General features: G+C 37.8%; 2 protein-coding genes across 4 annotated transcripts; one reads left to right on the top strand and one right to left on the bottom strand.

The window, feature by feature from the left end:
* LOC130906922 (microfibrillar-associated protein 3-like) lies at positions 1-15,626 on the bottom strand. The gene is made up of 3 exons (XM_057821650.1): positions 14,938-15,626; positions 11,635-11,859; positions 1-6,235 (listed from the first exon to the last, which is right to left on the bottom strand). The coding sequence occupies exons 2-3, from the start codon at positions 11,840-11,842 to the stop codon at positions 5,661-5,663; spliced, it is 783 nt and encodes a 260-aa protein (XP_057677633.1). The 5' UTR covers positions 11,843-11,859; positions 14,938-15,626; the 3' UTR covers positions 1-5,660.
* fam114a2 (family with sequence similarity 114 member A2) lies at positions 15,350-25,084 on the top strand. 3 transcript variants are annotated; one of them, XM_057821647.1, is made up of 13 exons: positions 15,350-15,622; positions 16,276-16,472; positions 17,816-17,918; positions 18,023-18,213; positions 19,635-19,769; positions 19,837-19,998; positions 20,617-20,755; positions 20,818-20,903; positions 21,079-21,168; positions 23,847-23,971; positions 24,374-24,446; positions 24,514-24,567; positions 24,735-25,084. In XM_057821647.1, exons 2-13 carry the CDS (start codon positions 16,296-16,298, stop codon positions 24,837-24,839), a joined length of 1,440 nt encoding a protein of 479 aa, XP_057677630.1. In that variant the 5' UTR covers positions 15,350-15,622; positions 16,276-16,295; the 3' UTR covers positions 24,840-25,084. The 3 variants fall into 3 exon arrangements, with proteins under 3 accessions (XP_057677630.1, XP_057677632.1, XP_057677631.1); XM_057821649.1 differs by having other exon boundaries at positions 15,351-15,622; positions 20,617-20,740; positions 24,735-25,083; XM_057821648.1 differs by lacking the exon at positions 15,350-15,622 and adding an exon at positions 15,865-15,987.
* Positions 25,085-25,392: the final 308 nt, after the last annotated feature.

The following is a 25,392-nucleotide window of genomic DNA, read 5'->3' as shown; positions in this document are numbered from 1 at the left end:
TGACTTTTTTTTATTTAATCAAACCAATTTGTCAATTTATGCATTAAATCCACTTGCTTAATTTTCACACACTATGAAACCCACTCTCAACTGAATAATGACATCACAATCATTTCGAAACAATTTAAAACTTAAATAGATCTGAGCACAAGTGATAACATGCCCACACAGAGCACAACACAATACTAATAGGCATTTACATACAGTGGAAAGAACAGGAAAATCACAGGAGAAAGGGACCACCAGATCGCGAATACAGTGATTCCTCGTTTTTCGCAGTTGCCAAATCCGCGAAGTAGAGATATAGCTTATTTGCATTAAAAGAAAAAGTTTTTTTTTGTGTGTGTGTGTGTTCAGTAGAAAGAGATACATATAGGCTACAGTAAAACATGTTTTTAACCCTTTATTTCCCCCCAAAATATTTCTTTATTAAATCCTTCATTGAGCGAGTCCTCTCATATCAACTAAAGCTGCTCAAAACAGCACACAACCAACGCAATGAGTTGCCATAGCACACTACAGCCAATGTTTAACAAGTTAAATGAGTCGGCACCATTGAAAGGAAGCACTCTCAAGATTCTCTAGCAAGTTCAAAGCAGCTCCCTTGTCATTCATCCTTATGTTTAACCAGCTGCAGCTGCCTGGTGAGAAAGAAAAGTATCAGGTGGGAGAGTGAGAGGCCGTACGTGATTGTATGGGACCTCTCATAGACTTCACTATTAGTTGACGGGACACGGGGCTGGAGTCCGATCCACAGGGGGCCTATTTTAAGAACTTAAAATTCAAGTATTTTCAAAACCAAAGCCGCTAGTGACCTAAAACCAAAACAGGCACCACCCTTAGGCATACGTATATGATTCTCCATGAGCAACGACATCACAAAGTTCAAAGTTGTTCCCTAATTAAATCCTGATTATTTTATCATATAAGTATAACAAAACTTAAAATGGCTATAAAATTCTCAAATTTTATGCTAGATGCACAAAATCAACAAATACAGAGATAATCACCTATATTTTCAGGATCAATAGCAATATTTAACATATAAGTTTTTGCCCAAAAGAACGACTTAGGTTTTTTGATTTAGTGCAAGTTTTGAACAGCTAATAAATCACTCAATTTTCACATCATAACTTAATACTTAAGGAAAGCATGCAGAATCATCCTAATTTTACTCAACAAAAGGAAAATTTGCATTTCTCTATATACAATCACGACTTCTTTAGTTTTAATTCCCATGTTACTATTGCCTCAGCACGTCTTGCCGGCTAACTGGCCCTCGTCCTTTTTAGATTGAAATGTTACATAAAATAAAACACGTAAAATGCGATTTTTTTTCTTTTTGTATGGATGCAGAAATGTCTAAATTACGAAAAAAAAGTTTGCCCAAAAACGGGCAGTTGGCCGAAAATAACTATTATTTGAATGTAAAGCTATTGTGTATGGATACAACATGGCGGCCATCACAAAAAGTTTTTTAAGCTGAAAATTCTTGTAAATAAGTGTGTACATCCTGGATTTTCTATAGATATGAACATAAAACAGTCTAGATTCTTGGTTAAAAGCAACAACAAAAAAAGGGCAGTCATCATTCATTTTACGTAAATATTTCAAGCTAAAGTTACGCTATTGTTTATGGATACAACATGGCGGCCATCACAAAACAGATTTTTAAGTTGAAAGTTCATGTAAATAAATGCCTAAATCCTAGAATTTCTATAGATATGAATAAAAACAGTCTAGATTCTTGGTTAAAAGCAAAATAACTGGCAGTTCATTTTACGTAGATATTTCAAGCTAAAGTTATGCTAATTTTTACCCTCTTTTTTTCATAATGTTTCAAAGTGTTTAATTGGAAAAACATCTGCGATGGACTGAGGGCGCGGTGTTTGAAGAGCGAAGTAGAGAGGGATCACTGTAGCAAAAATCCAAAACCAAAAAATTATTGAATAAGCACCATTTATTCCTTTTCCACTGGCATCTAAAAAAATACAGACGTAAATTAATCATTAAGTGAATAGGTGAATTTGCAGGTCATGAACTGCAAATGTGAGAGGATGTCCTGTATATTATTTCTTTGCAAAATGAACTGAAATATTTGCAGTTTAGGTTAGACAGTCTTGCAAACTCTGTTTCATGCGTTTCACAATGCCCATTGAATTATCATAATACTATTTAATTACATATGTATGTATTTTACTTTTTTTTACGATCTTTGTTAGTCATCTTTGATATGACTATATGAAACTCCTATTGGACCTGTGGAAATTCTAAGAAAAAAAGTGTCAGCCACAAGGCATTATGTACAGATTGGTGATTACAGATCATCATCATTGGACATTACAGTTGGAGTACTGTCCAAAACTCTTTACACTGTTTATCAATGACCTATGTATGACATCTAAAAAAATTAAATTTATACTCTTTGCAAATGACACCAACATCCTATGCTCAGGAAATTAATTAAAGAATCTAATGCATGATGTAATGACACAATGAACATATCTGAATCACTGGTTCAGGCTAAACAAATTATCAATAAATATGGAAAAAAAACTCAAAGTCACATATAAAAATGATAAAAATAAAACTGGCAAAGACTGTTTGTTGGACTACTGAAAAAAACTAAACCCTTTTCAAACTATAAAGCACGTCATATCTTGTTCTCTTCATTAGTAATGCCATACCTCAGCTACTGTGTGGAGGTTTGGGGCAATATATATATCAGCAATTTACAGTCACTTGTGGTACTTCCCAAAAACGCAATAAGAATAATGCAAAAGGCTGGATACCTTGAACATACCAAAAAAACTGTTCTTGGAATCCAAGGAGTTAAAATTTCTAGATTTGGTCGAATTTAAAAAGGCCATAATCATGTTTAGGGCAGGGAAAAACGCATTACCTGGTAATATACAAGTTTTGTTTTCAAATAGACGAGGGTATAATCTGAGAGGGGATTTAAACTTTAAAAAGCAGTTTCACGGTTCAACAAAACAAAAAAAAGTTTTTGTCCTTCAGTTTGTGGTGTGGAGTGGACTTGTGGAATAAACTTACCTAGAGGACCAAAAGAAAAGGGCTAATTTGAATGTGTTTAATAGAAAATATAAAGATCTTTTTTTAGAAACGAATGTATTTATGTTGAGAAAATGTTGAGTGATGCCAACCATTGTTCTTGAGGCATTAGGAAATGCGAGAATTGGTGAATCATATTGAAATGTTGAGAACTGTATTTGTTATGTCTGATTCATGCTGATTATTATGTAGTGGACAAAGGGATAGGATTCATGATACATATTTATTTATATATATGGCGGAAAACACAGACAAGACTGAAAAAGCAGTTTCTGCTCTTGCACTCCTCTTTAAAAGAAACTGCTGTCTTTTAAGACAAAAGAACTGTTGTGTTTGATAGAACAATATGTCTAGATGCTGCCATAGCAGATTCATGGCTCATTAAGCTCCCGAACTATTTTTAATTTGTCCGTTTTACCCTGAAAACCCCCGTTTACAGACGTCGTGCAACCGCTTTTGTTTCGACCCAGCCATGAAACGAAGGTAATTAATGATATTTATTATTCAAAATGTCTGTCATTTTTAGCTTAGAATCATTAATTGATGTCTAATATTTAGTTTTAAAAAAATGACTTTAAAAAATTATTCACTCGCATATTATAAACTTTTAAACAAATTACGTCACAATGAAAAAAACGGCGTCTGTAAAAAAGTCCCGGATATCTACCTAATAACTATCGCTTAACAAATCGCCAAACAAAGAAAAAATGGAAAAAAATGTTTAAAAGGGTAAATATATGAAAATGAAGATCTTGACCACTCCTTGATGTCTGCGATTTCTGCATCGCGACCCTTGTTATATTACCATCTTTCACCCTTAAAATTCCCAAACAATTCGGCCGTGGCCATTCACAGCTGTGTCTTGACACTCAGAGATACATGCTACATGGAGTTTTTGGATCGAAATGAGGTAGGTACGCGATAATACCTCGTTAAAATCGTGGCGTCTTTAATTCCGTGCTCTCGCCTCCAGTTAGGGTTTTGCTCATAAGCGGATTTTAAGGGGGGGCCAGCCCCCCTCCCCCCCGCCCCCGGTGGACGAAAAATGTCATTGCATGAAAATGACTTGCCTATATATATAAAAGTTGTAAAGCAATAAAACTGCAACAAAAATGAATTAAATGAACAACAAAATACATTTTTATAATGGGTCTATTTTTCGAACAGATCATGTGACTAGCACCTTAGACGGTCTTTTACTTTGCATATAATTTTTCACAAAAAAAAATAGAAAATAGGGGAGGGCAATTTTATTTTTCAAATGATTTTTTTCTTTGATTGAAAATATTTTTTTTTTGATTGAAGCAACTTTTGTGGGGATTGAATGATTTAGACACAAATGTCCTACCGATAATATGGCCCGAACACAAAAAGGATTGCTTCGATCAAATAAAACTTTTTCAATGAAAAATTAAGTGTTCAAATGCAAATTTTTCAATCTCAAATATTTTTTCGCATTCAAAAACATTTTCTATGATTGAATTTTCTTCTTTTTTTGACTGAAGTGATTTTTCTTTTTGAAAGTATATATTTTTTTAAGCAACCTATTTTTTGATTGAATAATAAAGACAAAAACATCCTAGCCAAAATGTGGCCCAAACACAAATCAACATTTCGTCAATCAAAAAAGTCGGTTCAATCCCCCCCAAAAATTCAAAGAAAAATAGCTTTCACATGCAATTTTTTTTGCTTTCAAATTTATTTTTGCAATTTTTTTTTTTTTTTTTTAATTGAAGCGACTTTTTTAAAATTGAAAATATATATTTTGATTGAAGCAACTTTGTTTTGTTCCATATGGCTCCGCCCAGGGGATACAATTTTTGACTGGGGTAACTACATTGGCACGACACCGGCGGGCATACCATATTCAATGGTTGACGATCTTGGTGAAAAGTAATGCCTAAGCAGCCTGATTTAGAATTCCTCTCAAGAATGATGGGAAACAAATAATCCTCATTGCCAACTTATTATTATAAATATTCTTGTAAATTAATTTTATTGCTGACACTGCGTTTCAGGGTCACCAACATGTTGTGACCCCCCTCTGCCCCAAAGGTCAAACTCCACCTGTGGTTTTGCTGTTTCAAAAAAAAATTTTTTTTTTTTTTTTTTTTAAAATGCCCTCCTGTTCAAAATTTTTCTTCCCCCAGAAAATTGAGTTTTTAAGCTTTCCATGATGTATCACACATGCATATAGGACAATTTGGAAAATTTGCCAAATTGGGGGTCTGAGAGCAGAACTTCAAGTCACCTGAGTGTTTTCCGCCATATAAATTTTTTTTTACTTCTTCCTACTCCTTTTCAAAATTGTTTTCTTGTATAGCCATATGGGATGTATGTTTTCGAGATAAATGTTTTCGAGATAATCAATCAATCAATCAATCAATCAATCAATCAATCAATCAATCAATCAATCAATCAAAATGCCCACAAATGTAGAGTGCTACTCTGCTTGCTGGGATGCATTTCTTAAGATGATTTGAGGTATGAGTGTTGTGCATTATGAGCGTGGTCACAGCTCACTGAACTTGTAAGTGAAGACACCAAGGCCAGTTCAGCAAAGTCGACTGATGAGGACCTCTTTATCTTCACACCTGCACGTGGGCTTCCTGGCTTTTTGGTTCCTCCCCCGCCATCAGTCCCGCAACCGCACCGCTGTCGGACACCTCTCTCCCCCTCACCGTAGGCTCGGCGTTGGCCTCCCCCTCGGCACCGGTGCGACAGTTGAGTAAGAGCGGGGGTAAAGGGACGCTGCGCGCCAGCTCCTCCATGTGTCGCGCGAATTCCTTGGTCTTGTACTGTGTCACCTTGGCCAGCTCTTGCGTCTTGGCCGATGTGATGATGGGGATGTGGCGGGCTATCTCTAGGGCCCGCTGGAGTTTTTCAGTACCCTCTGTGCGGAAGAACTCGTTGACAGCGCACTCCGTCCTCTTCAGGTGGCTGCGGACCATGCCCAGCAGGGCTAAATTGAGGATCAATGTCACGGAAAAGGCAGCCAGGCAGACGCCCATGTAGTAGACACCCAGGCCGCTGTAGGTGTAGGCCACGCGCACAGTGACACTGTAGTTGCCACCGTCTGAAACGCACATGTAGCGACCACGGTCCTCAAAGGAGACAGTGGTAATGTTGAGTTGCCCTGTTTCCTCGATAATCCACTTTCCGCCTATGAAGACAAATAACACATGAGTTTTTATCTTTAATCTGTCCTGTTCAGACATTTTTAATGTGCCACAGGCCAGTTAAGAATACTCCCTTCTGTGGTTGTTTATAAAAATATTAGGGCTGTCAAACGATTAAAAATTTTAATCGAGTTAATCACAGCTTAAAAATTAATCGTAATTAATCGCAATTCAAACCATCTATAAAATATGCCATATTTTTCTGTAAATTATTGTTGGTATGGAAAGATAAGACACAAGACTGATAGAGTATATACATTCAATATACTGTACATAAGTACTGTATTTGTTTATTATAGCAATAAATCAACAAGATGGCATCAACCTTAACATTCTGTTAAAGCGATCCATGGATAGAAAGACTTGTAGTTCTTAAAAGACAAATGTTAGTACAAGTTATAGAAATTTTATATTACCGTAATTTCCTGAATATAACGCGCACTTTTTTTCCCCCAAAATCAAATTGTAAAATCATGGTGCACATTATAAACGGGTACATGGATGGAGACACAAATATATATATATTACATATATATATATGTATATATATATATAAACCGATTATTTTTTATTGACACGGCCACGTTGTGTTGAAGAAACGTATGGGTCGATCCGTTGCCGACCATTACGGTACGTGACGTCACCATTTTGTTTCGGTAATACTTCATTCTAATCGGCCAAATGATTTCGTCTGTGTTAAATTCTGCTTTTTTCACTCTTCATAAAGCACAGAATTTAGTTTCTTGAACTCATTTGAGTCGACGTTTATTGCAGCTCCGCAACTCAGACCATAACAAACGTAAGCACACACACTTCCTGTGTTCGTCAAATATATCGGTCCCTCAGGAAACTCAAACCCAAATAACAATAGTTCCTATTGTTACTGTCGTGTTGACAGTGATGAGCTCTCACGGATTTCCTACTTACGTTCTCACTTTAATTTTACCGTATCAATCCATGGAAGAAACATTTATTCATCATGATGAAACGAGCAAGTTATACAGCAGCCTTTAAAAGAAAAGTCACATCTGTTTTGTTTTCTCCTAGATTCTGGTAAGTTGGAGAAGTTGTCAAATCATATTATTACCGTAAATATTGTCAGTTTATGGTAATGTTTTGAACTACCAATGTGATGTGCTTGTGCTGTGTTTCACCAGTCAGTAAAATGACATTTCTGTATCTGTACACGAGCTCTGTTTTCTTGTATTCTTCTATTTATTGGTGCTAAAATTAGGGTGCGCGTTATAAACGGGTACAATAATTTTCCCTAGATTTTACAAGTAAATTTGGGGTGCGCATTATACACGGGTGTGCCTTATATTCGGGAAATGACGGTAAAACCCCTCTTAATGTTTTCGTTTTAATAAAATTTGTAAAATTTTCAATCAAAAAATAAACTAGTAGCTCGCCATTGTTGATGTCAATAATTACACAATGCTCATGGTGCTGAAACCCATATAATCAGTCGCACCCAAGCGCCAGCAGAGGGCGACAAAACACCAAAAAACACAAGTAACAAGTGGACATGACACTGTGGTGTCATTTTAATCTGTTTGAGCGGGGCATGTGCGTTAATTGCGTCAAATATTTTAACGTGATTAATTTAAAAAATTAATTACCGCCCGTTAACGCGATAGTTTTGACAGCCCTAAAAATATCAAATATGTGTTAGCGATGTGACCGAAAACATTTGGCCGAAAACAGCTAAAATTACATTTCTGGTTTTCGGTTAAAAGGCTGAAAGTTTACCATCGAAACGTGTGAAGAACCTTAGTCATCTTGTGATGATGTAATCAAAACATGGCGAGCTAACACTACTGGCTCACAGCCAACGTGTACGCAGTAGAAGTATTTTGAGGTATCAAAGAAATATAATCAAATTACATGAAAGAAAAGAAAATAAATTTGCTTCATAGCTACTACACACTCGTTCTGAAGTTGCTTTCCATTGATGTTGGGTGTCACATCGAGTATAGTGCATTTGAGCCCGTGCGTGAATAGTTTGGAGTTTAATCAAGGGAACAGTATACAAATAAAACACGTTTTTTCTGTGACTTCAATACCCCGTCTGCCTGTCGCCGTTTAATCCGGCTAGGAGCGACTTCGCTCGGCTGGCTTCGTCACCGCTAGGACTTGGCCCACTCGCCTGGCTCTTGATAGTAGTAGCGATTGTAATAGCCTTGTATAAGCATGTGCCAGTATGAAATGCTGACGGTATGATAAACTTAAGCCAAAATATCAGTTTCACAGTATCACAGTATTGCAATTACAGCTCTAAAATGTGTTGTTTTGAGATATCTGGGTTTAAAAAAAAAAATTCCATTCAACAAAATGTTTATTTTTCAAAACATTAGCAAATTGGAACACAAGCATAATGTTAAGTTAATATGAATTTTTAAAAATATTTTTAAAAAAAACAAATATTCTAAATAAAATATCTAAATAAACGCAGTCCTTTCGGTGAGCTTAAATCCACAGCCACAGCTCAACATTATTACCATAAGAACAAAAATAATAAAATTTTCCATAAAAAGTGTGTATGTATGATTCGTATCATGTTTATATTATACACACTCTTTCTCAACACATATAGTTGCCAGAGAGAAAAAAACACCACGTTTTACCATCGCTAGTCACACTAAACACGCTAGAGTTAACTCTTGTAGCTAGTGGGAAAGGTTTATGACAGTATTTACAAACCTTTAATTTTGTATAAATGCAAAATTATATTGGAGGTATTGCTTCCTTGCCAGATACCCTCCGAAAACATGTTTTACATGTCGGTTGGCCCTCCTCCTCTAACCCGCGGCCGTCTGTTACTTTTTTGTAACCGAAGTATTCCCATACAAGCAATTTCGTTTTCTTCGATGGGGGAAAAAGCTCAGGAGTTTCACCTCCTCCAGCCATCGTGTAGCACAGCTGACTCACTGATACTTAGCAACAACCAATAGGGGAGGGTTGAGCCTTGCAGCTGCAAGCGAGGGATTTCTCCATGCATTTTAGGAACATAAACAATAGCTAATACCGTAGGGAGGGTATGACAGAAAACTTTGACGTTTTCATACCACGGTATACCTTGAAACCGGTAATCGGCACATGTCTAGCCTTGTATAGAGCTTTACTAGTTACGCTGAAAACGGAATAGTTTTTTGTTGTTGTTGTGAACTACAGTTTGACAAAAACATACATCGAGATCTCATTTAACTAAGCAACTGGAGGCGTGGGAACCCTTTTTCGAGTGTCCAAAACTTGCCGTCAGTTGCAATTTCTGATGGGGGGAAAAATCTGACAGAATACCCGGAACGCACCCTCCCATGAGATTTCAGAATTGGCACCTATCAAACTAAAATTCTTGAGCCTCCTGGGTTGTGGAACCAATGCCAAGTCAAAGTGCATAAAAAATAAAAAAAAAAGAAATTAAATAATAACAAAAAGAAAGAAAAAATAATTATTATATACATGTGTATTTTTCACCCTTTCGGCCAAGTGTTTCCATTATTCGGTTTTGAGTTTTGGCAAATAATTTTTGCTTTCTGTACATCCCTAATATATATGTACTAGGGCTGGAGCTATCGAATATTTTAGTAATCGAGAAATCGACTAAAAATTCTACCGTTAATCAAGTAATCGGATAAAACATTTTTTTTTTTGGTAAAGAGCAATTATAAATATACATGAGAAAACAAGACATTTCATCTAATAGTGAACCATTTTCAGTCAATCAATGTTTTTAGTTTCGATGTACATTGTTGAAAACAGCCAACAATTGCATATCAGATGTACTCTCGGATCATAAAAGCACTGCCTCGCATCGAAGTTATCCGCCTTAGGTGCGCTATTTTCAGCTTGAACTCCTCGAGCTGAGTCCGATGGCTGCCTGGAGCCCTGGTGGCCATTATTCTTGTTTCATCATGCTTTTATGCTATTGGCGTAATCACCTGTCACTCAAACATTTCGGAAGTAGCGGCAAAGTTGGATCTTTGTGTCAAAATGATTCAATCAAAACTTTTTCTACTTAAAAAAAAAAATATATATATATATATATATATGTTCAAAACTTTTAGTACTTCAAATAAAAAATGAGTTCAAATGTTTATGCTCTCCAAAAAAAGTGACACTTCAATAAAAAAAAAAAAATACTAGTATATATATTTCAAATTAAAAAATATATATATTTTCAAATTTAAAAAAAAAATATTTTTTGGGGGAAGGGCAATTTTATTTTTGCAAATGATTTTTTCTTTGATTGAAAATAGTTTTTTTGATTGAAGCAACTTTTTCTGGGATTGAATGATTTAGATACAAATGTCCTACCCATAATACGGCCCAAACAAAAAAAGGATTGCTTCAATCAAAGAAAATTAAGTCTTCAAATGCAAATTTCTGAGTCTCAAATATTTTTTCGCATTCAAAAACTTTTTTTCTATGATTGAAATTTTTTTATTTTTGATTGAATTGATTTTTCTTTTGAAAATCTTTTTTTTTGTTTCAAGCAACTTATTTTTTTGATTAAATAATAAAGACACAAATGTCCAAGCCAAAATGTGGCCCGAATGCAAAACTACATTATTTCAATAAAAAAAGAAAAGAAAAAAAATCATATAGTTTTCAACTGCATTCTTTTTTAGTTTCAAATTTATTTTTGCATTCACATTTTTTTTTTTTTGATTGAAGTGACTTTTTTTTAATTAAAAATATATATTTTGATTGAAGCGACTTTTTTTTTGTGATTGAATAATAAAGACAAATCTACCTCCAAAGAAACCTAGCCCTCCGGAGGGCTAACGTTACGTGAGCGAGTGACAGCGAGCGACATCTTATTTATTATCGCTGAGAAGTCTACTGCTTTAAGATGCGGCTGTTTACTAACACTGCCCAGTCTGTTATTTCGCATCTAGTTCTACATAGATGTGATATCTATGAGACCCCTCAGACGCTACCTGCTACTACCGTAGCATCATGCGGTCGTAGTTTTTAGCAACGTCGGAGTAGTTTGTAGTGGCTGTCTGCTGTGGTAAGGTATTTTTTTTATTGCTTCTTTCTCTATGCACGTGATGCCAGCGCGTTGTTCCGCATTAAAAGTAGTCCGGGCAAAACGTTATGCTTAGAGCTGGCAAAATTAAACGATTCCTCGAGGTGAATAAAATTACTCGGACCAGTTTTTAAACTCGAGTTACTCGAGTTGCTCGAGTATTCGTTTCAGCTCTAATATATACATACAGTATGTATAATTGATTTATAGAATGGATTTAAATTAGTCTTGGTCCCATCTCGGTCTTGAATCCTCAAAATCATAATATCATCTTCCTTTGAAGAGTTTTGGTCTCACCCAAGTCTTAGTCTCGGATAGTGTGGTCATCAGTACATCACTAGTTCTACCTACTCGGTTCCTCGAACAGCAGTCGTCCACCGGGGCCGTACCATCTGACGTCACCGCGGACACCAGTCACGTTACACTCGATCAGCATACTGGTTCCCTCCTTCAGCACAACAGTGCCAGAGACTGTTTCCACCTCCGTTCGGTTCTCGGCGCAGTCTACTGCGCAGATCCAGAAGGGCAGCAGCATGGGGATGGTCGTAACAGCTAGCATTTCGACGAGGGGCAGACCTGCACAATCGCATAAGGTCCCATTTTGACAGACCTCATCATTAGCCATTATAGATAAATGTGCAGTGGAAACTCCTAAATTAACTCATAGTTGTCCAGTCCATTTGATTTGGGACGGCTGACATTGAAACCCAACGAATCACTGCCATTGACAACGATAGATGTTCAATACATTATGACTCGGACTCTGGAATTAGCTGACAGCACCTCCCAGTCATAATGAATTGGACGTGTATGACTAACAATGGCAGAAAACGAGTTATTGAAAGCTACCCACATTTGAAAACAAACTCGAAGAACTTAAGAATAGGTTGTAACCAAGGGCGTAGGTTAGCATAGGGACGGTAGGGACATAACACGACCAACTTTTCAGCTCCAACTGTCGCCACCAACTTTTAAGCAACCTTATTTGCATTATATTATGAGTTCAGTTACTGTATATAGGCGATTTAGATTTTCTTCCTAAATGTCGTAAGGATAGAATTAACCCTACCATTATTAAGTGAACTCATTTCTATATATTCAGACTTACATTGACCCCTTCTGACTTGCTGAATGTGACGGTCCATTCCCCCCCCCCCCCCCCCCCCTCAAAAGCACGTTTGATTGGCTGATGATTTGACCCCCCCACACACACACACACACACACGCGCACATGCACACCAAGACAGCCCTGATTCATGTCAACAACATGCCGCCTCGTCCGCCCCCTTCGAAGAGGAGGGATATTAGAAGTTTTATTCGGCCAGCAGCAGCAACTGTAAGTAATGTAAAAGACATCAATGTTGTGGAGGGGGTAAACACACCACTATCTTTGCTCCCTAAAGTCCAACCTGCATCAGTTAGAATAACATTAAACTGTATGAAATTGCTAAACTGCAAAACTCGAGTAGGAAGCTGCTTAGAGAGAATTGTCCATCCTTTTGTGTTTTCTACTGTTAACGTTAATTAAACTGTGAGAAATGTAGTGAACTCTGCTGGAAACTATAGAACCAGAAAAACATGATGAAGAAGCTGCTTAAAGAGAGAGGTTCTAGTCTGTGTTTCAAGAGGTGCTGCATAACCTCTTACGTTGCTCACACAACATAAATAACTATATCCATTTAAATGGTGCTGCTTAACCTCATATGCAGCTCACACAATACAACATAATCACAATTAACTATGTACAGTGGTATAAAAAAGTATCTGAACCTTTTGGTATTTCAAACATTTCTGTATAAAATCACCATCAAACGTGATCTGATCTTTGTCAAAATCACACAGATGTAAAAACATTGTCTGCTTTAATTAAAACCACCCAACCATTTATAAGTTTTCCTATTTTAATGAGGATAGCATGCAAACAATGACAGAAAGGGGGGGGGGGGGGGTAAGTAAGTGAACCGTCTGCTTAAGGAGACTGAAAGAGCAATTGAAACCAATTTTTACCAAAGAATTTAAGTCAGGTGTGTGGCAATCACTGACGAGTGGTTAAAAGCTGCCCAGTCCACTATAAATCACACACCTGGGAAGAATTGTCTTGATGAGAAGCATTGTCTGATGTGCATCATGGCTCGGTCAAAAGAGCTGTCTGAAGACCTGCGATCAAGGATTGTAAATATTGTATAACGCTGGGAAAGGATACAAAACCATCTCTAAAAGTCTGGATGTTCATTAATCGACAGTTTGGCACTGTTGCTTCTCTCCCAAGGAGTGTCCGTCCACCAAAGATGACACCAGGAGTACAGCGCAGAATACTCAGAGGTAAAAAAAAGAACCCTAGAGTGTCTGCAAAAGACTTACAGAAATCATTGGCACAGTCCAATATCTCTGTGCATACATCAACTATATGTAAAACTATGACCAAGAATAGTGTTCATGGGAGGTCTCCACGGAGGAAGCCACTGCTGTCTTAAAAAACAAACAAACAAAAAAAACATTGTTGCTCGCTTAATGTTCGCAAAAAGGCACTTGGAAGTTTTGGCAAAACATTTTGTGGACTAATAAAACCAAAGTTGAATTGTTTGGGAGTAACATACAATGTCATGTGTGGAAGATAAATGGAACAGCTCACCGACATCAACACTTTATCCCCACTGTGAAGCATGGTGGAGGGAGCATCATGATTTGTGGCTGTTTTGCTACCTCAGGGCCTGGACAACAATCATCATTGGAAGAATAACTTAAAAAGTTTATCAGGATGTTTTGCCTGAGGCCGTCTGTCAGACTGTTGAAGCTAAAAAGAGGATGGATGTTGCAACAAGACAATGATCCAAACCACAGAAGTAAGTCAACTGCATAATGGTTTCAGGAGAACAAAATACACGTTCTGGGCTGGCCAAGTCAAATCCAGACTTGAACCCCATTGAGATGCTGTGGCATGACCGAAAGACAGCGATTCATGCCAGACATCCCAGGAATCTAACTGAACTACAGCAGTTTTGTAGAGAACAATGGTCCAAGATTCGTCCTGATCGATGTGCCAGACTGAGCTGCAGCTACAGGAAGCGTCTGGTTGAAGTTATTGCTGCCAAAGGGGGGGGGGGGGGGGGGGGGGGGCACAAAATATTAAATGTGATGGTTCACTTACTTATTTCCCCCCCCTTCTGTCATTTTTTGCATACTATCCTCAAAATATGAAAACCTGTAAATGCTTGGGTGGTTTTGGTTAAAGCAAACAGTTTTTTCATCTGTGTGATTTTGACAAAGATCAGATCACATTCAATGGTGATTTTATGCAAAAATGCGAGAAATTCCAAAAGGTTCAGATACTGTTTCATACCACTGTATATTAAAATCTTTTTCTTTTTTTGGGTAGCCACCCCCACTAGCATTGCGATCGACTGATCGATGAGCACCCCTGATGTTGCATATGACTTATTTAGGTTTATATTCGTGAGAAATGTAGCCCTGACCCCTGTTCACCCAATCTGTTTGGTCTTATTAATGTCCCGTCCCCAGCAAAAAGTCAACATGCAGGTAATTATGTCATATTGTCCCTACCAATGTTGAGACAAAACCTACGTCCTTGGTTGTAACATTTATTTGATATCTCACACGTACACAGAAACAAATATTTACTTATAAAGGTCTTACTTGAAGCCAGGTGGACGCTCCACTATTGAAATATTCCGACATAAACTTTCAAATTTTTAAACTCTTCATAAATCATATACATTTACAAAGTCACTTGGTCTTTCACATAAAGCTTTCTTGTCAGAATCGAATCTGCGTGGGAACTGGGAAGTTGAATAAACACCTTCGTCCGATACGGTTTTTCCTTTACTTCCGCGTTCAGGTAGGACAAAGTGGGTAGGTGTGGCTTGATCTCGCTTGTGAGGTAAAGCCACGAATAAATGTTTGCATTTTTAAAAAGTGTACGCCAAACATTACTTATATTTATATTTCAATATACAGTTTGTATACACGAGTATAAATAATAGGTGAGTGCACTTGTTTTTTTGTTTTTTTTTAATTGACTGTTAGCTCTTATTTTGTAACAGTTGACCGGATCTTGTTGCCCAATACACTGTCTCGAAATCGAATGACGAAATGCGAGCGTGACGTGGCTGCAAGTCGAAGACAAAAAGATTAACGACATGCATAATATTTACATTATTTATGGCCTATAACTCAGTAAGATCATTGAGACGCTATCGAATCCTAAACTCAAACCTTGGATGTATTCATTTTGTTGTTGTAAAGAGGAAAGAAAACTTTGCAGGTAGGCTAGCGTCCTTGCTAGCATACACACTTTGACATCTGTAAAGGAAGCGACGAGGTGAGTTGTTTACAATGATGATGGTCTTAAAAAAGTAAAAATGTCTCTATAAATGCAGTAACCGTTCCTGGTATATTTCCCCCCCTGGTCATGTTGGCTTTCTAATGCTATATTATCGTGTCTCTGTTCGTAACAGGGTTGAATTAATGCCAAAAAATCAAATACCCTTGACGAATTCATGTGGCTGAATAATGACGTAATCTTTCATGAGTTTAAATCAGATAAGGTTCAACTCACGTATAGATATACTCGTGTTTCTTTATATGACCTAAAGAGAGGCAGTTCAATAGCATACAGAACAGGAGGAGGCGTGGTATGCTTAAAAGGAAGGATAGGAGGGTTAAAGCCATGGATGCTCAGGACAGGTAGGGAAGAATAAGGGGAGATGAAGAAGGGAATGTGATGTAAGAGTGTAAAGGGAGAGAGGAAGGACATAGTACAGCAAGGATTTATGAAGGAAGAGATGGAAACGGTCAAACCATTAACCCTGGCTTTAAACTGGGATTTTAAAACAATGCAGAATAGAAAACCTGACTTGCAACCCAAACCTTGAAGTGAATTCCATCTTCTGCTTCACCCTGTTTATGAATTTCTCTCCAGAATTCACTTATAAATACTTGTCAGCTTTCATAAGTCACGTCTTTGAACAACAGGCATGCCCTAAGAGTCGAACATGTCGGAAAGCGATGACAGTGTGCCCGAGGCCCGAGATGCTGAGACGCCTGAAGGCTCCCCACCAAGCTCGCCCGACCTTTTGACAGATGTGGCACCTACCAGGAAAGCCCGGAGGAGAACGGACGCCCAAGCCCAAGTGAAGAACACATCTAAAGTAGACAAGCAGCCAGAAAAGGTAGTTGATACACAATCATACAAAATAAGAAAGTTTGTTCACAAAATGTTACACCAATCTAAGTACCGTGTTACATTTCAAATTTAAATTTAAGTAATCATATTTTTCACTATATTTCGCCATATAAGTAATGTATTTGGTTCACAATGAAAATCAAATAGTCATTCGGCTATTAAATGCTTTTTAAACAAGCGTGAGTGTCCTACAGTTTATTATAAGCTGAAGGCTTTGATGAAGACCGCAATGCACTCTACTTGCTAACTCGTAACCTGCAGCAACAGTAAGTCTGCAAGTAATCAATCAGCCCTGCTACAAAAAAGGCTCAGAGAATTAGTGCTGCAATGATTAATCGATCAACTCGAGTATTCGATTAGGAAAAAAAGATTTGAATTATATTTTGCTGCTTCGAGTATTCGTTTAATTAAAGTGGCGGTGTAATGGTTTTGAAAGTGATTGCATTTAGTTTTATTTATTTAGGTGGATACACTGCCCTCTATTCTGCCTCATTTCACATGGCTGAATTCAGCTGCTCCCTGTTAAGACCAACATAAGCTAAGTTTTTGTTTGCGCTAATGTTTTTTTTAAATGCATTTGTCAAGTAGTTTATAATATATTTAGCCGTTTTTTTTTTTTGTGGGAATATGTGTCTGAACCATTTGTTTAGAGCATTTTAAAAAAATTAAAGTTAGCATTTTATAGCATTTAAGCTAGCGGATTTTTGCTATGTAAGTTAGCCAATTGTTCTTTTGTTGTACATAGATCCTCATTTTTTTTTTTTTTTTTTTTTTTTTTTTTTTTTTTTTTGATACCGTTTGAGGCTCAGCTTAGGTATTTTAATGTTTTATGTTCCTTATCCAATTACTCGATTATTCAAACAAACTAGTTTATCGATTAATCGACAACTAAAATATTTGATAGATTCAGTCCTACAGAGAATTCATAGATACTGGATACTGGATGACAGATACAAACTTCAAAACGATCGGTTAATGAATGATGGAGGAGTAGGACTTCAAAGTTAGTGGTCACAAGAAGAAAAACAACAACCTGAGTGGCGACTTGACAGGTCTTTAGCTTATAATAATAATAATAAAAAAAATACTAATACAAAATAACATAATAAAGTTTACAGGTATGCATCTTTCTTTCAAATATTGTCCTTTGTTCATGAAAAGAAACAAATCTACAAATCTAAAAAAAAAATTTTTTAATGGTTAACATTTTTTAGAAGTTATTTTGTTTAATGCTCACAATAAAGACTCAAACTCATTTTTTCACAAAAGTTTTTAAAGTTGACAATACTGATTCAACAATTGACTAGATGCCTTTGCTTTTTCTTCTAGTTGCCACCAAGTCAGTCTCCAGTTGCCCACAGAGGTTGGGGTTACTGGGGCGACTGGGGCAAATCTATCCTGTCCACGGCCACGACCACTGTGGCAACAGTGGGTGAGTACATGCCCGAGAAGCCGCCCTGCCCACCGACCTCTGCATAATGTGACCTAACCAGTTTCACCATCCTCATCATTTTGCCCATTGTGGCGGTCCTTCAGGCCAGGGGCTGACTCAAGTCATCGAGAAAGCCGAGACGTCGTTAGGCATCCCGAGCCCCACCGCATTGTCTACCCCAGTGGAAGACGAAGGCGGGCGTGGCGAGACCGAACAAGCGGCGGGAGAAGGCACCGCACCAGTGGGCGGCGCCATGGGGATGCTCACGTCGCTCACCAGCGTGGTTCAAAATACTGTATGTCAGCTGCTATTATTTTAGTATTGACTCACTTGCTGCCATTAGCGGGGACAAACGTCCATTCGTTTTTGACTGGGAGGGTGGCAGCGATAGTTCGATCGAATTGGATCGGACGTCTCTCGCCGTTAATGGTAATGAAACATGATCGCTCACTGTTAGCCATCCAGTGAAATTGATTTCATGTCTATACCTGTCAATGACAGGGACTGAAAGGCTGCAAGCAGCAAAATAATTTGAAGGTACAGGGATATAATTATTAGTGCTGTCAAACGATTAAAATTTTTTATCAAGTTAATTGCAGCTTAAAAATTAATTAATCGTAAATAATCGCAATTCAAACCATCCAAATATGCCATATTTTTCTGTAAATTATTGTTGGAATGGATAGATAAGACACAAGACGGATATATACATTCAACATACGGTACATAAGTACTGTATTTGTTTATTACAACAATAAATCAACAAGGTGGCATTAACATTATTAACATTTTGTTAAAGCGATCCATGGGTAGAAAGACTTGTAGTTCTTAAAAGATAAATGTTAGTACAAGTTATAGAAATTTTATATTAAAACCCCTCTTAATGTTTTCTTTTTAATAAAATTTGTAAAATTTTCAATCAAAAAATAAACTAGTAGCTCGCCATTGTTGATGTAAATAATTACACAATGCTCATGGTGCAGAAACCCATAAAATCAATCGCACCCAAGCGCCAGCAGAGGGCGAAAAAACACCAGAAAACAAGTAACAAGTGGACATTACACTGTGCTGTCATTTTAATCTGTTTGAGCAGGTCGTGCGTTAAATGCGTCAAATATTTTAACGTGATTAATTAAAAAAATTAATTACCGCCCGTTAACGCGATAATTTTGACAGCCCTAATAATTATATTTACACTCCTGCTACAAACTTTGCAGAACAGAGAGAAAAAAGCCAGCGACAGAAAAAAAGTCATGAAAGTCACACAACCTCAGTTTATCACATTGTACTATTTTTTATATCGGTTTATTAATGTAAAACAAAATACTGAAATTCAATAGTTTCCTACATTGATTTCAACATGCCATGTTTTGACCCTTGAGTAAATGGAGAGGCACTTTTTAAGTGACTAGCTCCATCTCGTTTTAAAAGCTGAGAAGTGCTACAGATTGTAGGCTGAAATTAAGCTTCTTGTGCTGTCCATATTTAATGATATTTCATCATTTGCTGCAGGCCGCAATTGGCCACGGGCTTTCGTATGAACACCTCTGGGGTAAATACTAAATTCAATATGGATACTCTTTAGAGATAAATTATACATAAATTTTAAAACCTTTTGGGAACAAAGGACTTTAGCCTACAAGGTAAAGCGCTAGGCTGCAGGCAAAACGTAGCGCGAGCCGTTCTGCCTTATACGGTGCGTTCTAATGCCTTCAGGGTAAGACCGTGATCAGCGGTGGCCTGGACGCTCTGGAGTTCATTGGGAAAAAGACAATGGACGTGATTGCTGAAGGCGACCCCGGCTTCAAGAAAACCAAAGGCCTCATGATCAGGAACTCCACTCTCTCTCAGGTCAGCAAAAAAATTCGGGCAGAGAGACCAGTGATAGTTTCTGTGACATTTATGTTTTTTTGATCAGGTATTAAGGGAGGCCAAAGAGCGAGAGGAGCTTCAAACAGAGGTGTTGTCAGACTCGTCGGAGAAAAAGGCGGTGGCTCACTATGGGGTGCTCTTTGACCAGTACCAGGGCTTGGCCCACCTCGAGGCTCTGGAGATGCTCTCTCGGGAAAGCGAGTCAAAGGTAAACTGTGCAGTGCAGTACAGTGGTACCGCTACTTATAAAATTAATTGGTTCTGGAAGTAGTTTCATATGCTGAAAATTCTGTAAGTAGAGACGTGCTTTCCATGGAAATGGCCTAATCAGTTCCAACACCCCCAAAATTCAGACATAAATCTTTGATAAAGCATCAAAACGTGTAACAAATACATGTTGCAATATCATAATAGCACAATAAACATGAAATGAGTGTATAAAAGACAAAGAATAAAACTTAATACACTCATATAAAGCTATCAAAACACTAGGGGCGAATGAAGAGGACGCTGGGATACACAAATACACATACAGTAGAGGTCCCACTTAGCCATTTGCATCCTAGGAAGATGATAGGCAATAGCTAATGGAAGAGCAGCTATAATTGTTAGATTGAGTAAACTGGGAGCTGCGATTACCAGCCCGTACTGTATTTTAGACTTTTGTATCCTGAAATTTCTTTCATAACAAGAGGCAATATTTTCCCGTTGAGGCGTATCATAACCTGAAAATTCTGTGTGTAGAGACATTCGTAAGTAGAGGTACCACTGTATGATCATTGTTTTTTAACAAGGACATTCTGCAGATTTTTTTTCCACCTGACAGGTGAAATCAGTGTTGACGACACTGTCGGGAGATGAGCTAAGTAAGCTCCGGGAAGAGCTGGAGCTCATCAAGGATGCCTTCTCCATGATGGAGTTTGACGACGAGGATGTAGACGAGAAGAAAGGTGCAACGCCAATTAGTGCGTTACATTTAAAAATGTATTTCCTGTCATATGGTGGTCAACAAGGGTGTCATTTTCAGACCAAGACGGGTCTGAATTTGAGGCGGAGCTCACCCAGGCCTTGGAGGATCTAGCTGTCTCCACCACAGCCGAAAAACTCAGCAAGGTATATCTAATGGAAACTGTTCAAGCGATATTCCAAATCCTTCGAGTGAGGACAAAGCATGTAGTGCTTCAAGCTTGATATCAAGGATATGGAATGAATGCTGAAACATCTTCTCATGAATCCAAACACCTCATTCCTCTGTTTTCTAAGTGCGTGTGACTTCAACCCTTGACAGGCCTGTAAAGAAGCATGTGGTGTGATTGTCGACCTGAGCAAACCGGCGGAGGACGTCAAGGAAGGCGAAAGGACCAAGCTTACTGTGGAGGTATGGACACACTGAGTAAAACAGCAACATCTTGTGGAGTAAGTTGAACTCTTCTCCAACCGCAGTACAAACAACAAGCATAAAAATAACAGGGAAATACAGTACAGGTAGTCCCCGGTTTACGAACGAGTTCCATTCATGCGCTGGCAATGTGACCCGGATTTCCGCGTAAATCGGGATTAAACCTTTAAATACCTCTAAACACCCTCTAAATTAAAACAGAAAAAAACCATCCAAATACATGTATTATATACATCATTGCACTGTCCTCGCCAAGACGTTGGAGCTTAGTCCTAGCCAGACAGTGAGCTAAGCGCCGAAATGACGATGTCAGACATCCGTGTGGTTTGCTGACTTTATTCAGCTGTTCATGACATCACCACTAGCAGAATGAAATTAAATCCGTTTTATCTTCAATCACAGCGATTCAAATTTGCGTGTACAATAGACCCTACTCACATGTCGTCACAACCACGCCCCCGCGCCATATTGTCCGTCAACTCGTCACTGTTGATGTATTACCGCTACGTAAATTCCTCCTATTATGGCTGGTGTTTTTCTGCTCGTTAACATTAGTAATCAAAATGGTGAAGGCGTGTGTGGCGGTCGGTTGCAATAACAGAGAAGATAGACGGAGAGACTTGAAGTTCTACCGGATTCCGAGAGACCCAGAGAGGAGAGCGAGATGGGCTGCTGCAATTCAACGAGAAAACTGGGCTCCATACGATTACCACAGATTATGTAGTAGTCATTTTATATCTGGTAAGATTCATTTAATATATATTTAGAGGTTTTTGGGCTGACAACCACAATTAAGATCATTGCTAGGCTAATCGCCGACAACATACACTCAGACGTTGTGAATGAACTACCTGAAAATATATAATTATAAGGGGATTATAAGACAGTTGTCATACAATTAATTTACAATTTCACTATTGAGGTCAAAAGCCAAAAAATAAATTCAACTAGGGACAATCTGGAGTAGTTCAAGTTCAAGTTTATTGTCCCCTAAGGAGGGGAAATTTATCTTAGCACTTCGCACTTCATATTTATTACATATTATATATGTATGTAGTGAGAGTGCTATCGCTAAACCATATAAACATTAAAAGCCCTAGCTCCATTGACAAATGACATGAAATACATTAGACTTGACAGTGGATGTTAGCAAGAACAAAAGATTTTGAATTGAACATTTCGTAACTCACCTTCCCGAGCACAAGATAGATTCCTGCCGAATTTTCGTGGACGAGGACCTGTTTCACCCAACCAGCAACGAAGTATTTATAAGCCTCCAAGCTCTTAAAGTTTTTCAAACTTTCGTGAGAATAGGCTGATTTTGTGTGGACAACATAGTTGTAAATATCATGGTAGCAGATGTCAGGCAGAGACGGTGAAGATAGAGGGTCGAAAAACATCGATTTAGGCATCAAATATGGATCTGGCGAATGGATAAACTGAAGCTTTTCCACATAACGCCTTTTATGCAACGCATCCAATGAGTTTACAGCGTCAGATAACACCGGGGCTTCCATGAATTGCTCTATAAATTGCACGACTAATTGAAACCATTGAGAATAGGGCTAAAAAATGACGGACAATATGGCGGCCGGATACAGCGACACGTCATTTTGTGATGTAGGTGAGTAGGGTCTATAGCTGCTAAAACACCAATAAAGAAACGATTAGCATGTATTCGCACATCATTAATAACAATCACATAAACTCGGCCCAAGTACAGTATTTCACCGCAATTGAAAACGCACAATAAACAGTAGAAATGGGGTTATATTCAGCAGTCGCCTCAGGATACTTCACAAGCAACAAATGTGGGCGCAGGCTGTCACCTCTCTCAGTTGCGTTCTTCCTCGTGTGGGGTGGGCGCGTGTGTACATGCGCTCGAGTGCAGAAGTGCTACCCGCTCTATGCTTCCTGCGCCAAAATAAAAGCATGCATCACAAAAAAAAGTCAACATAAAAAAAATAATTTAAAAAAAACTACGACACTCCGGCGTCGTAAACTCGAAATCACGTACGTTAAATACGTCGTAACCTGGGGACTAACTGTACAACATTCAATAGCGCGACATAAATAACTTTTTTTGGTCAATGTTTATGAGAAAGTTTTTTTTTATTTCCAATGCTAACCTGAAGCAAATTTTGGGTTCAGGGTGATATTTCGTATTTTTGTGAACAATAGCTTTATATGGATCGCAGATGAATAAATCTTTTACCCCAAAAAATGCATGAACGAGGCACGATTCATTAGAATGTGAATACTTGTACTTTTGGCTTTTTCAATTTAGTCAACAACTGACTTAAAAAATAATTAATGAAGCAACTTTTTTTTTTATAAATAAAGACCTACATTTGGCTACTTATCGGTACTTTACGTTTTATGAACAGATTACTTTGCGGTTAACTTACTAAAAGTACAAGCGGTTAGCCAATTGTATGTTCAATTAAAAAACTTATTTCATGGACAGAAAGCAGCTGGTAAAGTATAAATCTATTAGAAGGTTTTGAAATATTTGTGGTAAGTAAAATTTATTGAGTGTGTTTTTACATTTTATGTGTGTACAGTACGTGACATGTTTGAGTATTTTACGAGACATTAATGCTTGATTTCATTCAATTTATGCCTTGAATCTACTTTTCATTAACTTTTTTCCCTAGGAAGTGAACGCCGCCGCCATCAGGAGTCTGGCCGAGCTGACAGCGCGCTCCATTGAACTTTTCCACAAGCTGGGCGAGAGCCTGCTCCTCTCCAACGGCGACGTGGAGGCAAATGTCCTATCACAGTAAGACTGCTGTTGTCTTTGAAAACAGGGGCTTTCTCGTGATGCATTTGCGGTGGATGGGAATCTAATCTTCACCTGGCGAAAATTCACGCGTGTTTGAGTGCGGGCAGCGGGAGTTATCTAAAAATGTGGTGGATGGGTGGTATGCTCCTCCCAACTGCATGCCAACGAGCCAAAGTTTCACTGTTGTCGACAACAACAACAAAAATCTAAAAATGATCACCTTTGTCCTTTATTTGTATAAGATTTAAAATTTTTCTTTGGTTCCAAAATGCACATTTTGCCAAATGAACTCAAATGTAGGTGTTATTTTTTTCACATCCTGACAACAGGATAATTTTTAATGCACTGTAACAATATCAATAAAAATCTTATCCTTCCTTTTCCTTTCCCCAACCTCAGGTTGACAGTCTTGCTGTGTAAAGAAGTCTCATTGCTTTCCAAAAAGTTTACCTTCTGTTTAACAGAAGCCGGGGTGAGTAAAATGACATAATTTAACAACATTTAAAATTTATTTGGATTAAATCTTTTTTTTTCTTCAGTCAAATGAGAAGGGAGAGGTCCTCAATCCGCTGATAACAGGAGTCTTCCTTGAGGTTTGTACCTGACTTTTAGATGAATTATCAAATCTAAAAAAATATTCCCATTCCTATTTATTTTTACTAAATTAAAAACATCCCTATTAGAGAGCAATCTGGAATTCTGCCTTTTAGCACAAGTCATGTATCCTAAGTGCTAAACCATAGTTGTGTTTTTCTCGCAGGCGTCCAACAGTGCGTCGTACATTCAAGATGCCTTCCAGCTTCTGATGCCCATCTTGGAAATATCCCACATCCAGAGAAGAGCCAACATAACCCATGACAACTGAGGAGGGGACTGCTATTTTTTTCCTGTTTTTATCTTAACCATGTCAGTGTTATAGTTGTTTTTCAAATGTCGGTATTCAACTGTCAACTCGCTTCTGCAGAAAAGTAAAATTACCTTCTCCATCAGTACAAAAGCTTCTTTTTTAATAGTCTCAAATCTCAGGTGTTTATAAACAAAGTGCTCGTGTGTGGAAATCTTTACCAGATGGTTTAAAATAAAACATTTTACTGCTATAAAGTGTTGTCATGTATGTTGTCAAACCACCACCGAAATAAAATAAGACTTAAAAAAAGAGGTGGGTAGTAACACGTTACATTTACTCAGTTACATTTACTTGAGTAACTTTTTGAGAAAAATGTACTTCTTAGAGTAGTTTTAACACGCAGTACTTTTTGCTTTTACTTGAGCAGATTTGTGAAGAAACACTACTTACTCCTCTACTTTGGGCTACACTAGACTACATTTTTCATGTTTATTCTACATATTGACTTTATTATTGCCACTCGTTACATTTTTCGTGTTTATTCTACAAATTTACTTTATTATTGACTTGA

This window comes from Corythoichthys intestinalis, chromosome 18 (assembly GCF_030265065.1).
Source record: "Corythoichthys intestinalis isolate RoL2023-P3 chromosome 18, ASM3026506v1, whole genome shotgun sequence".
NCBI lineage: Eukaryota > Metazoa > Chordata > Actinopteri > Syngnathiformes > Syngnathidae > Corythoichthys > Corythoichthys intestinalis.
The sequence above is the reverse complement of the archived record's forward strand: the minus strand, read 5'-3'. Positions and strand labels throughout refer to the sequence as shown.

Bases quoted from the DNA above. Each gene is read 5' to 3' on its own strand.
- LOC130906922 (XM_057821650.1), bottom strand. From the start codon at position 11,842: ATGCTAGCTGTTACGACCATCCCCATGCTGCTGCCCTTCTGGATCTGC. The intron at 6,236-11,634 runs GTAGGTAGAACT...TTGTCTTCATAG, and splicing joins ACTGCTGTTCGAGGAACCGA to GCGGAAAGTGGATTATCGAG.
- fam114a2 (XM_057821647.1), top strand. From the start codon at position 16,296: ATGTCGGAAAGCGATGACAGTGTGCCCGAGGCCCGAGATGCTGAGACG. The intron at 19,999-20,616 runs GTAAACTGTGCA...TCCACCTGACAG, and splicing joins CTCGGGAAAGCGAGTCAAAG to GTGAAATCAGTGTTGACGAC. The intron at 23,972-24,373 runs GTAAGACTGCTG...CCCCAACCTCAG, and splicing joins GAGGCAAATGTCCTATCACA to GTTGACAGTCTTGCTGTGTA.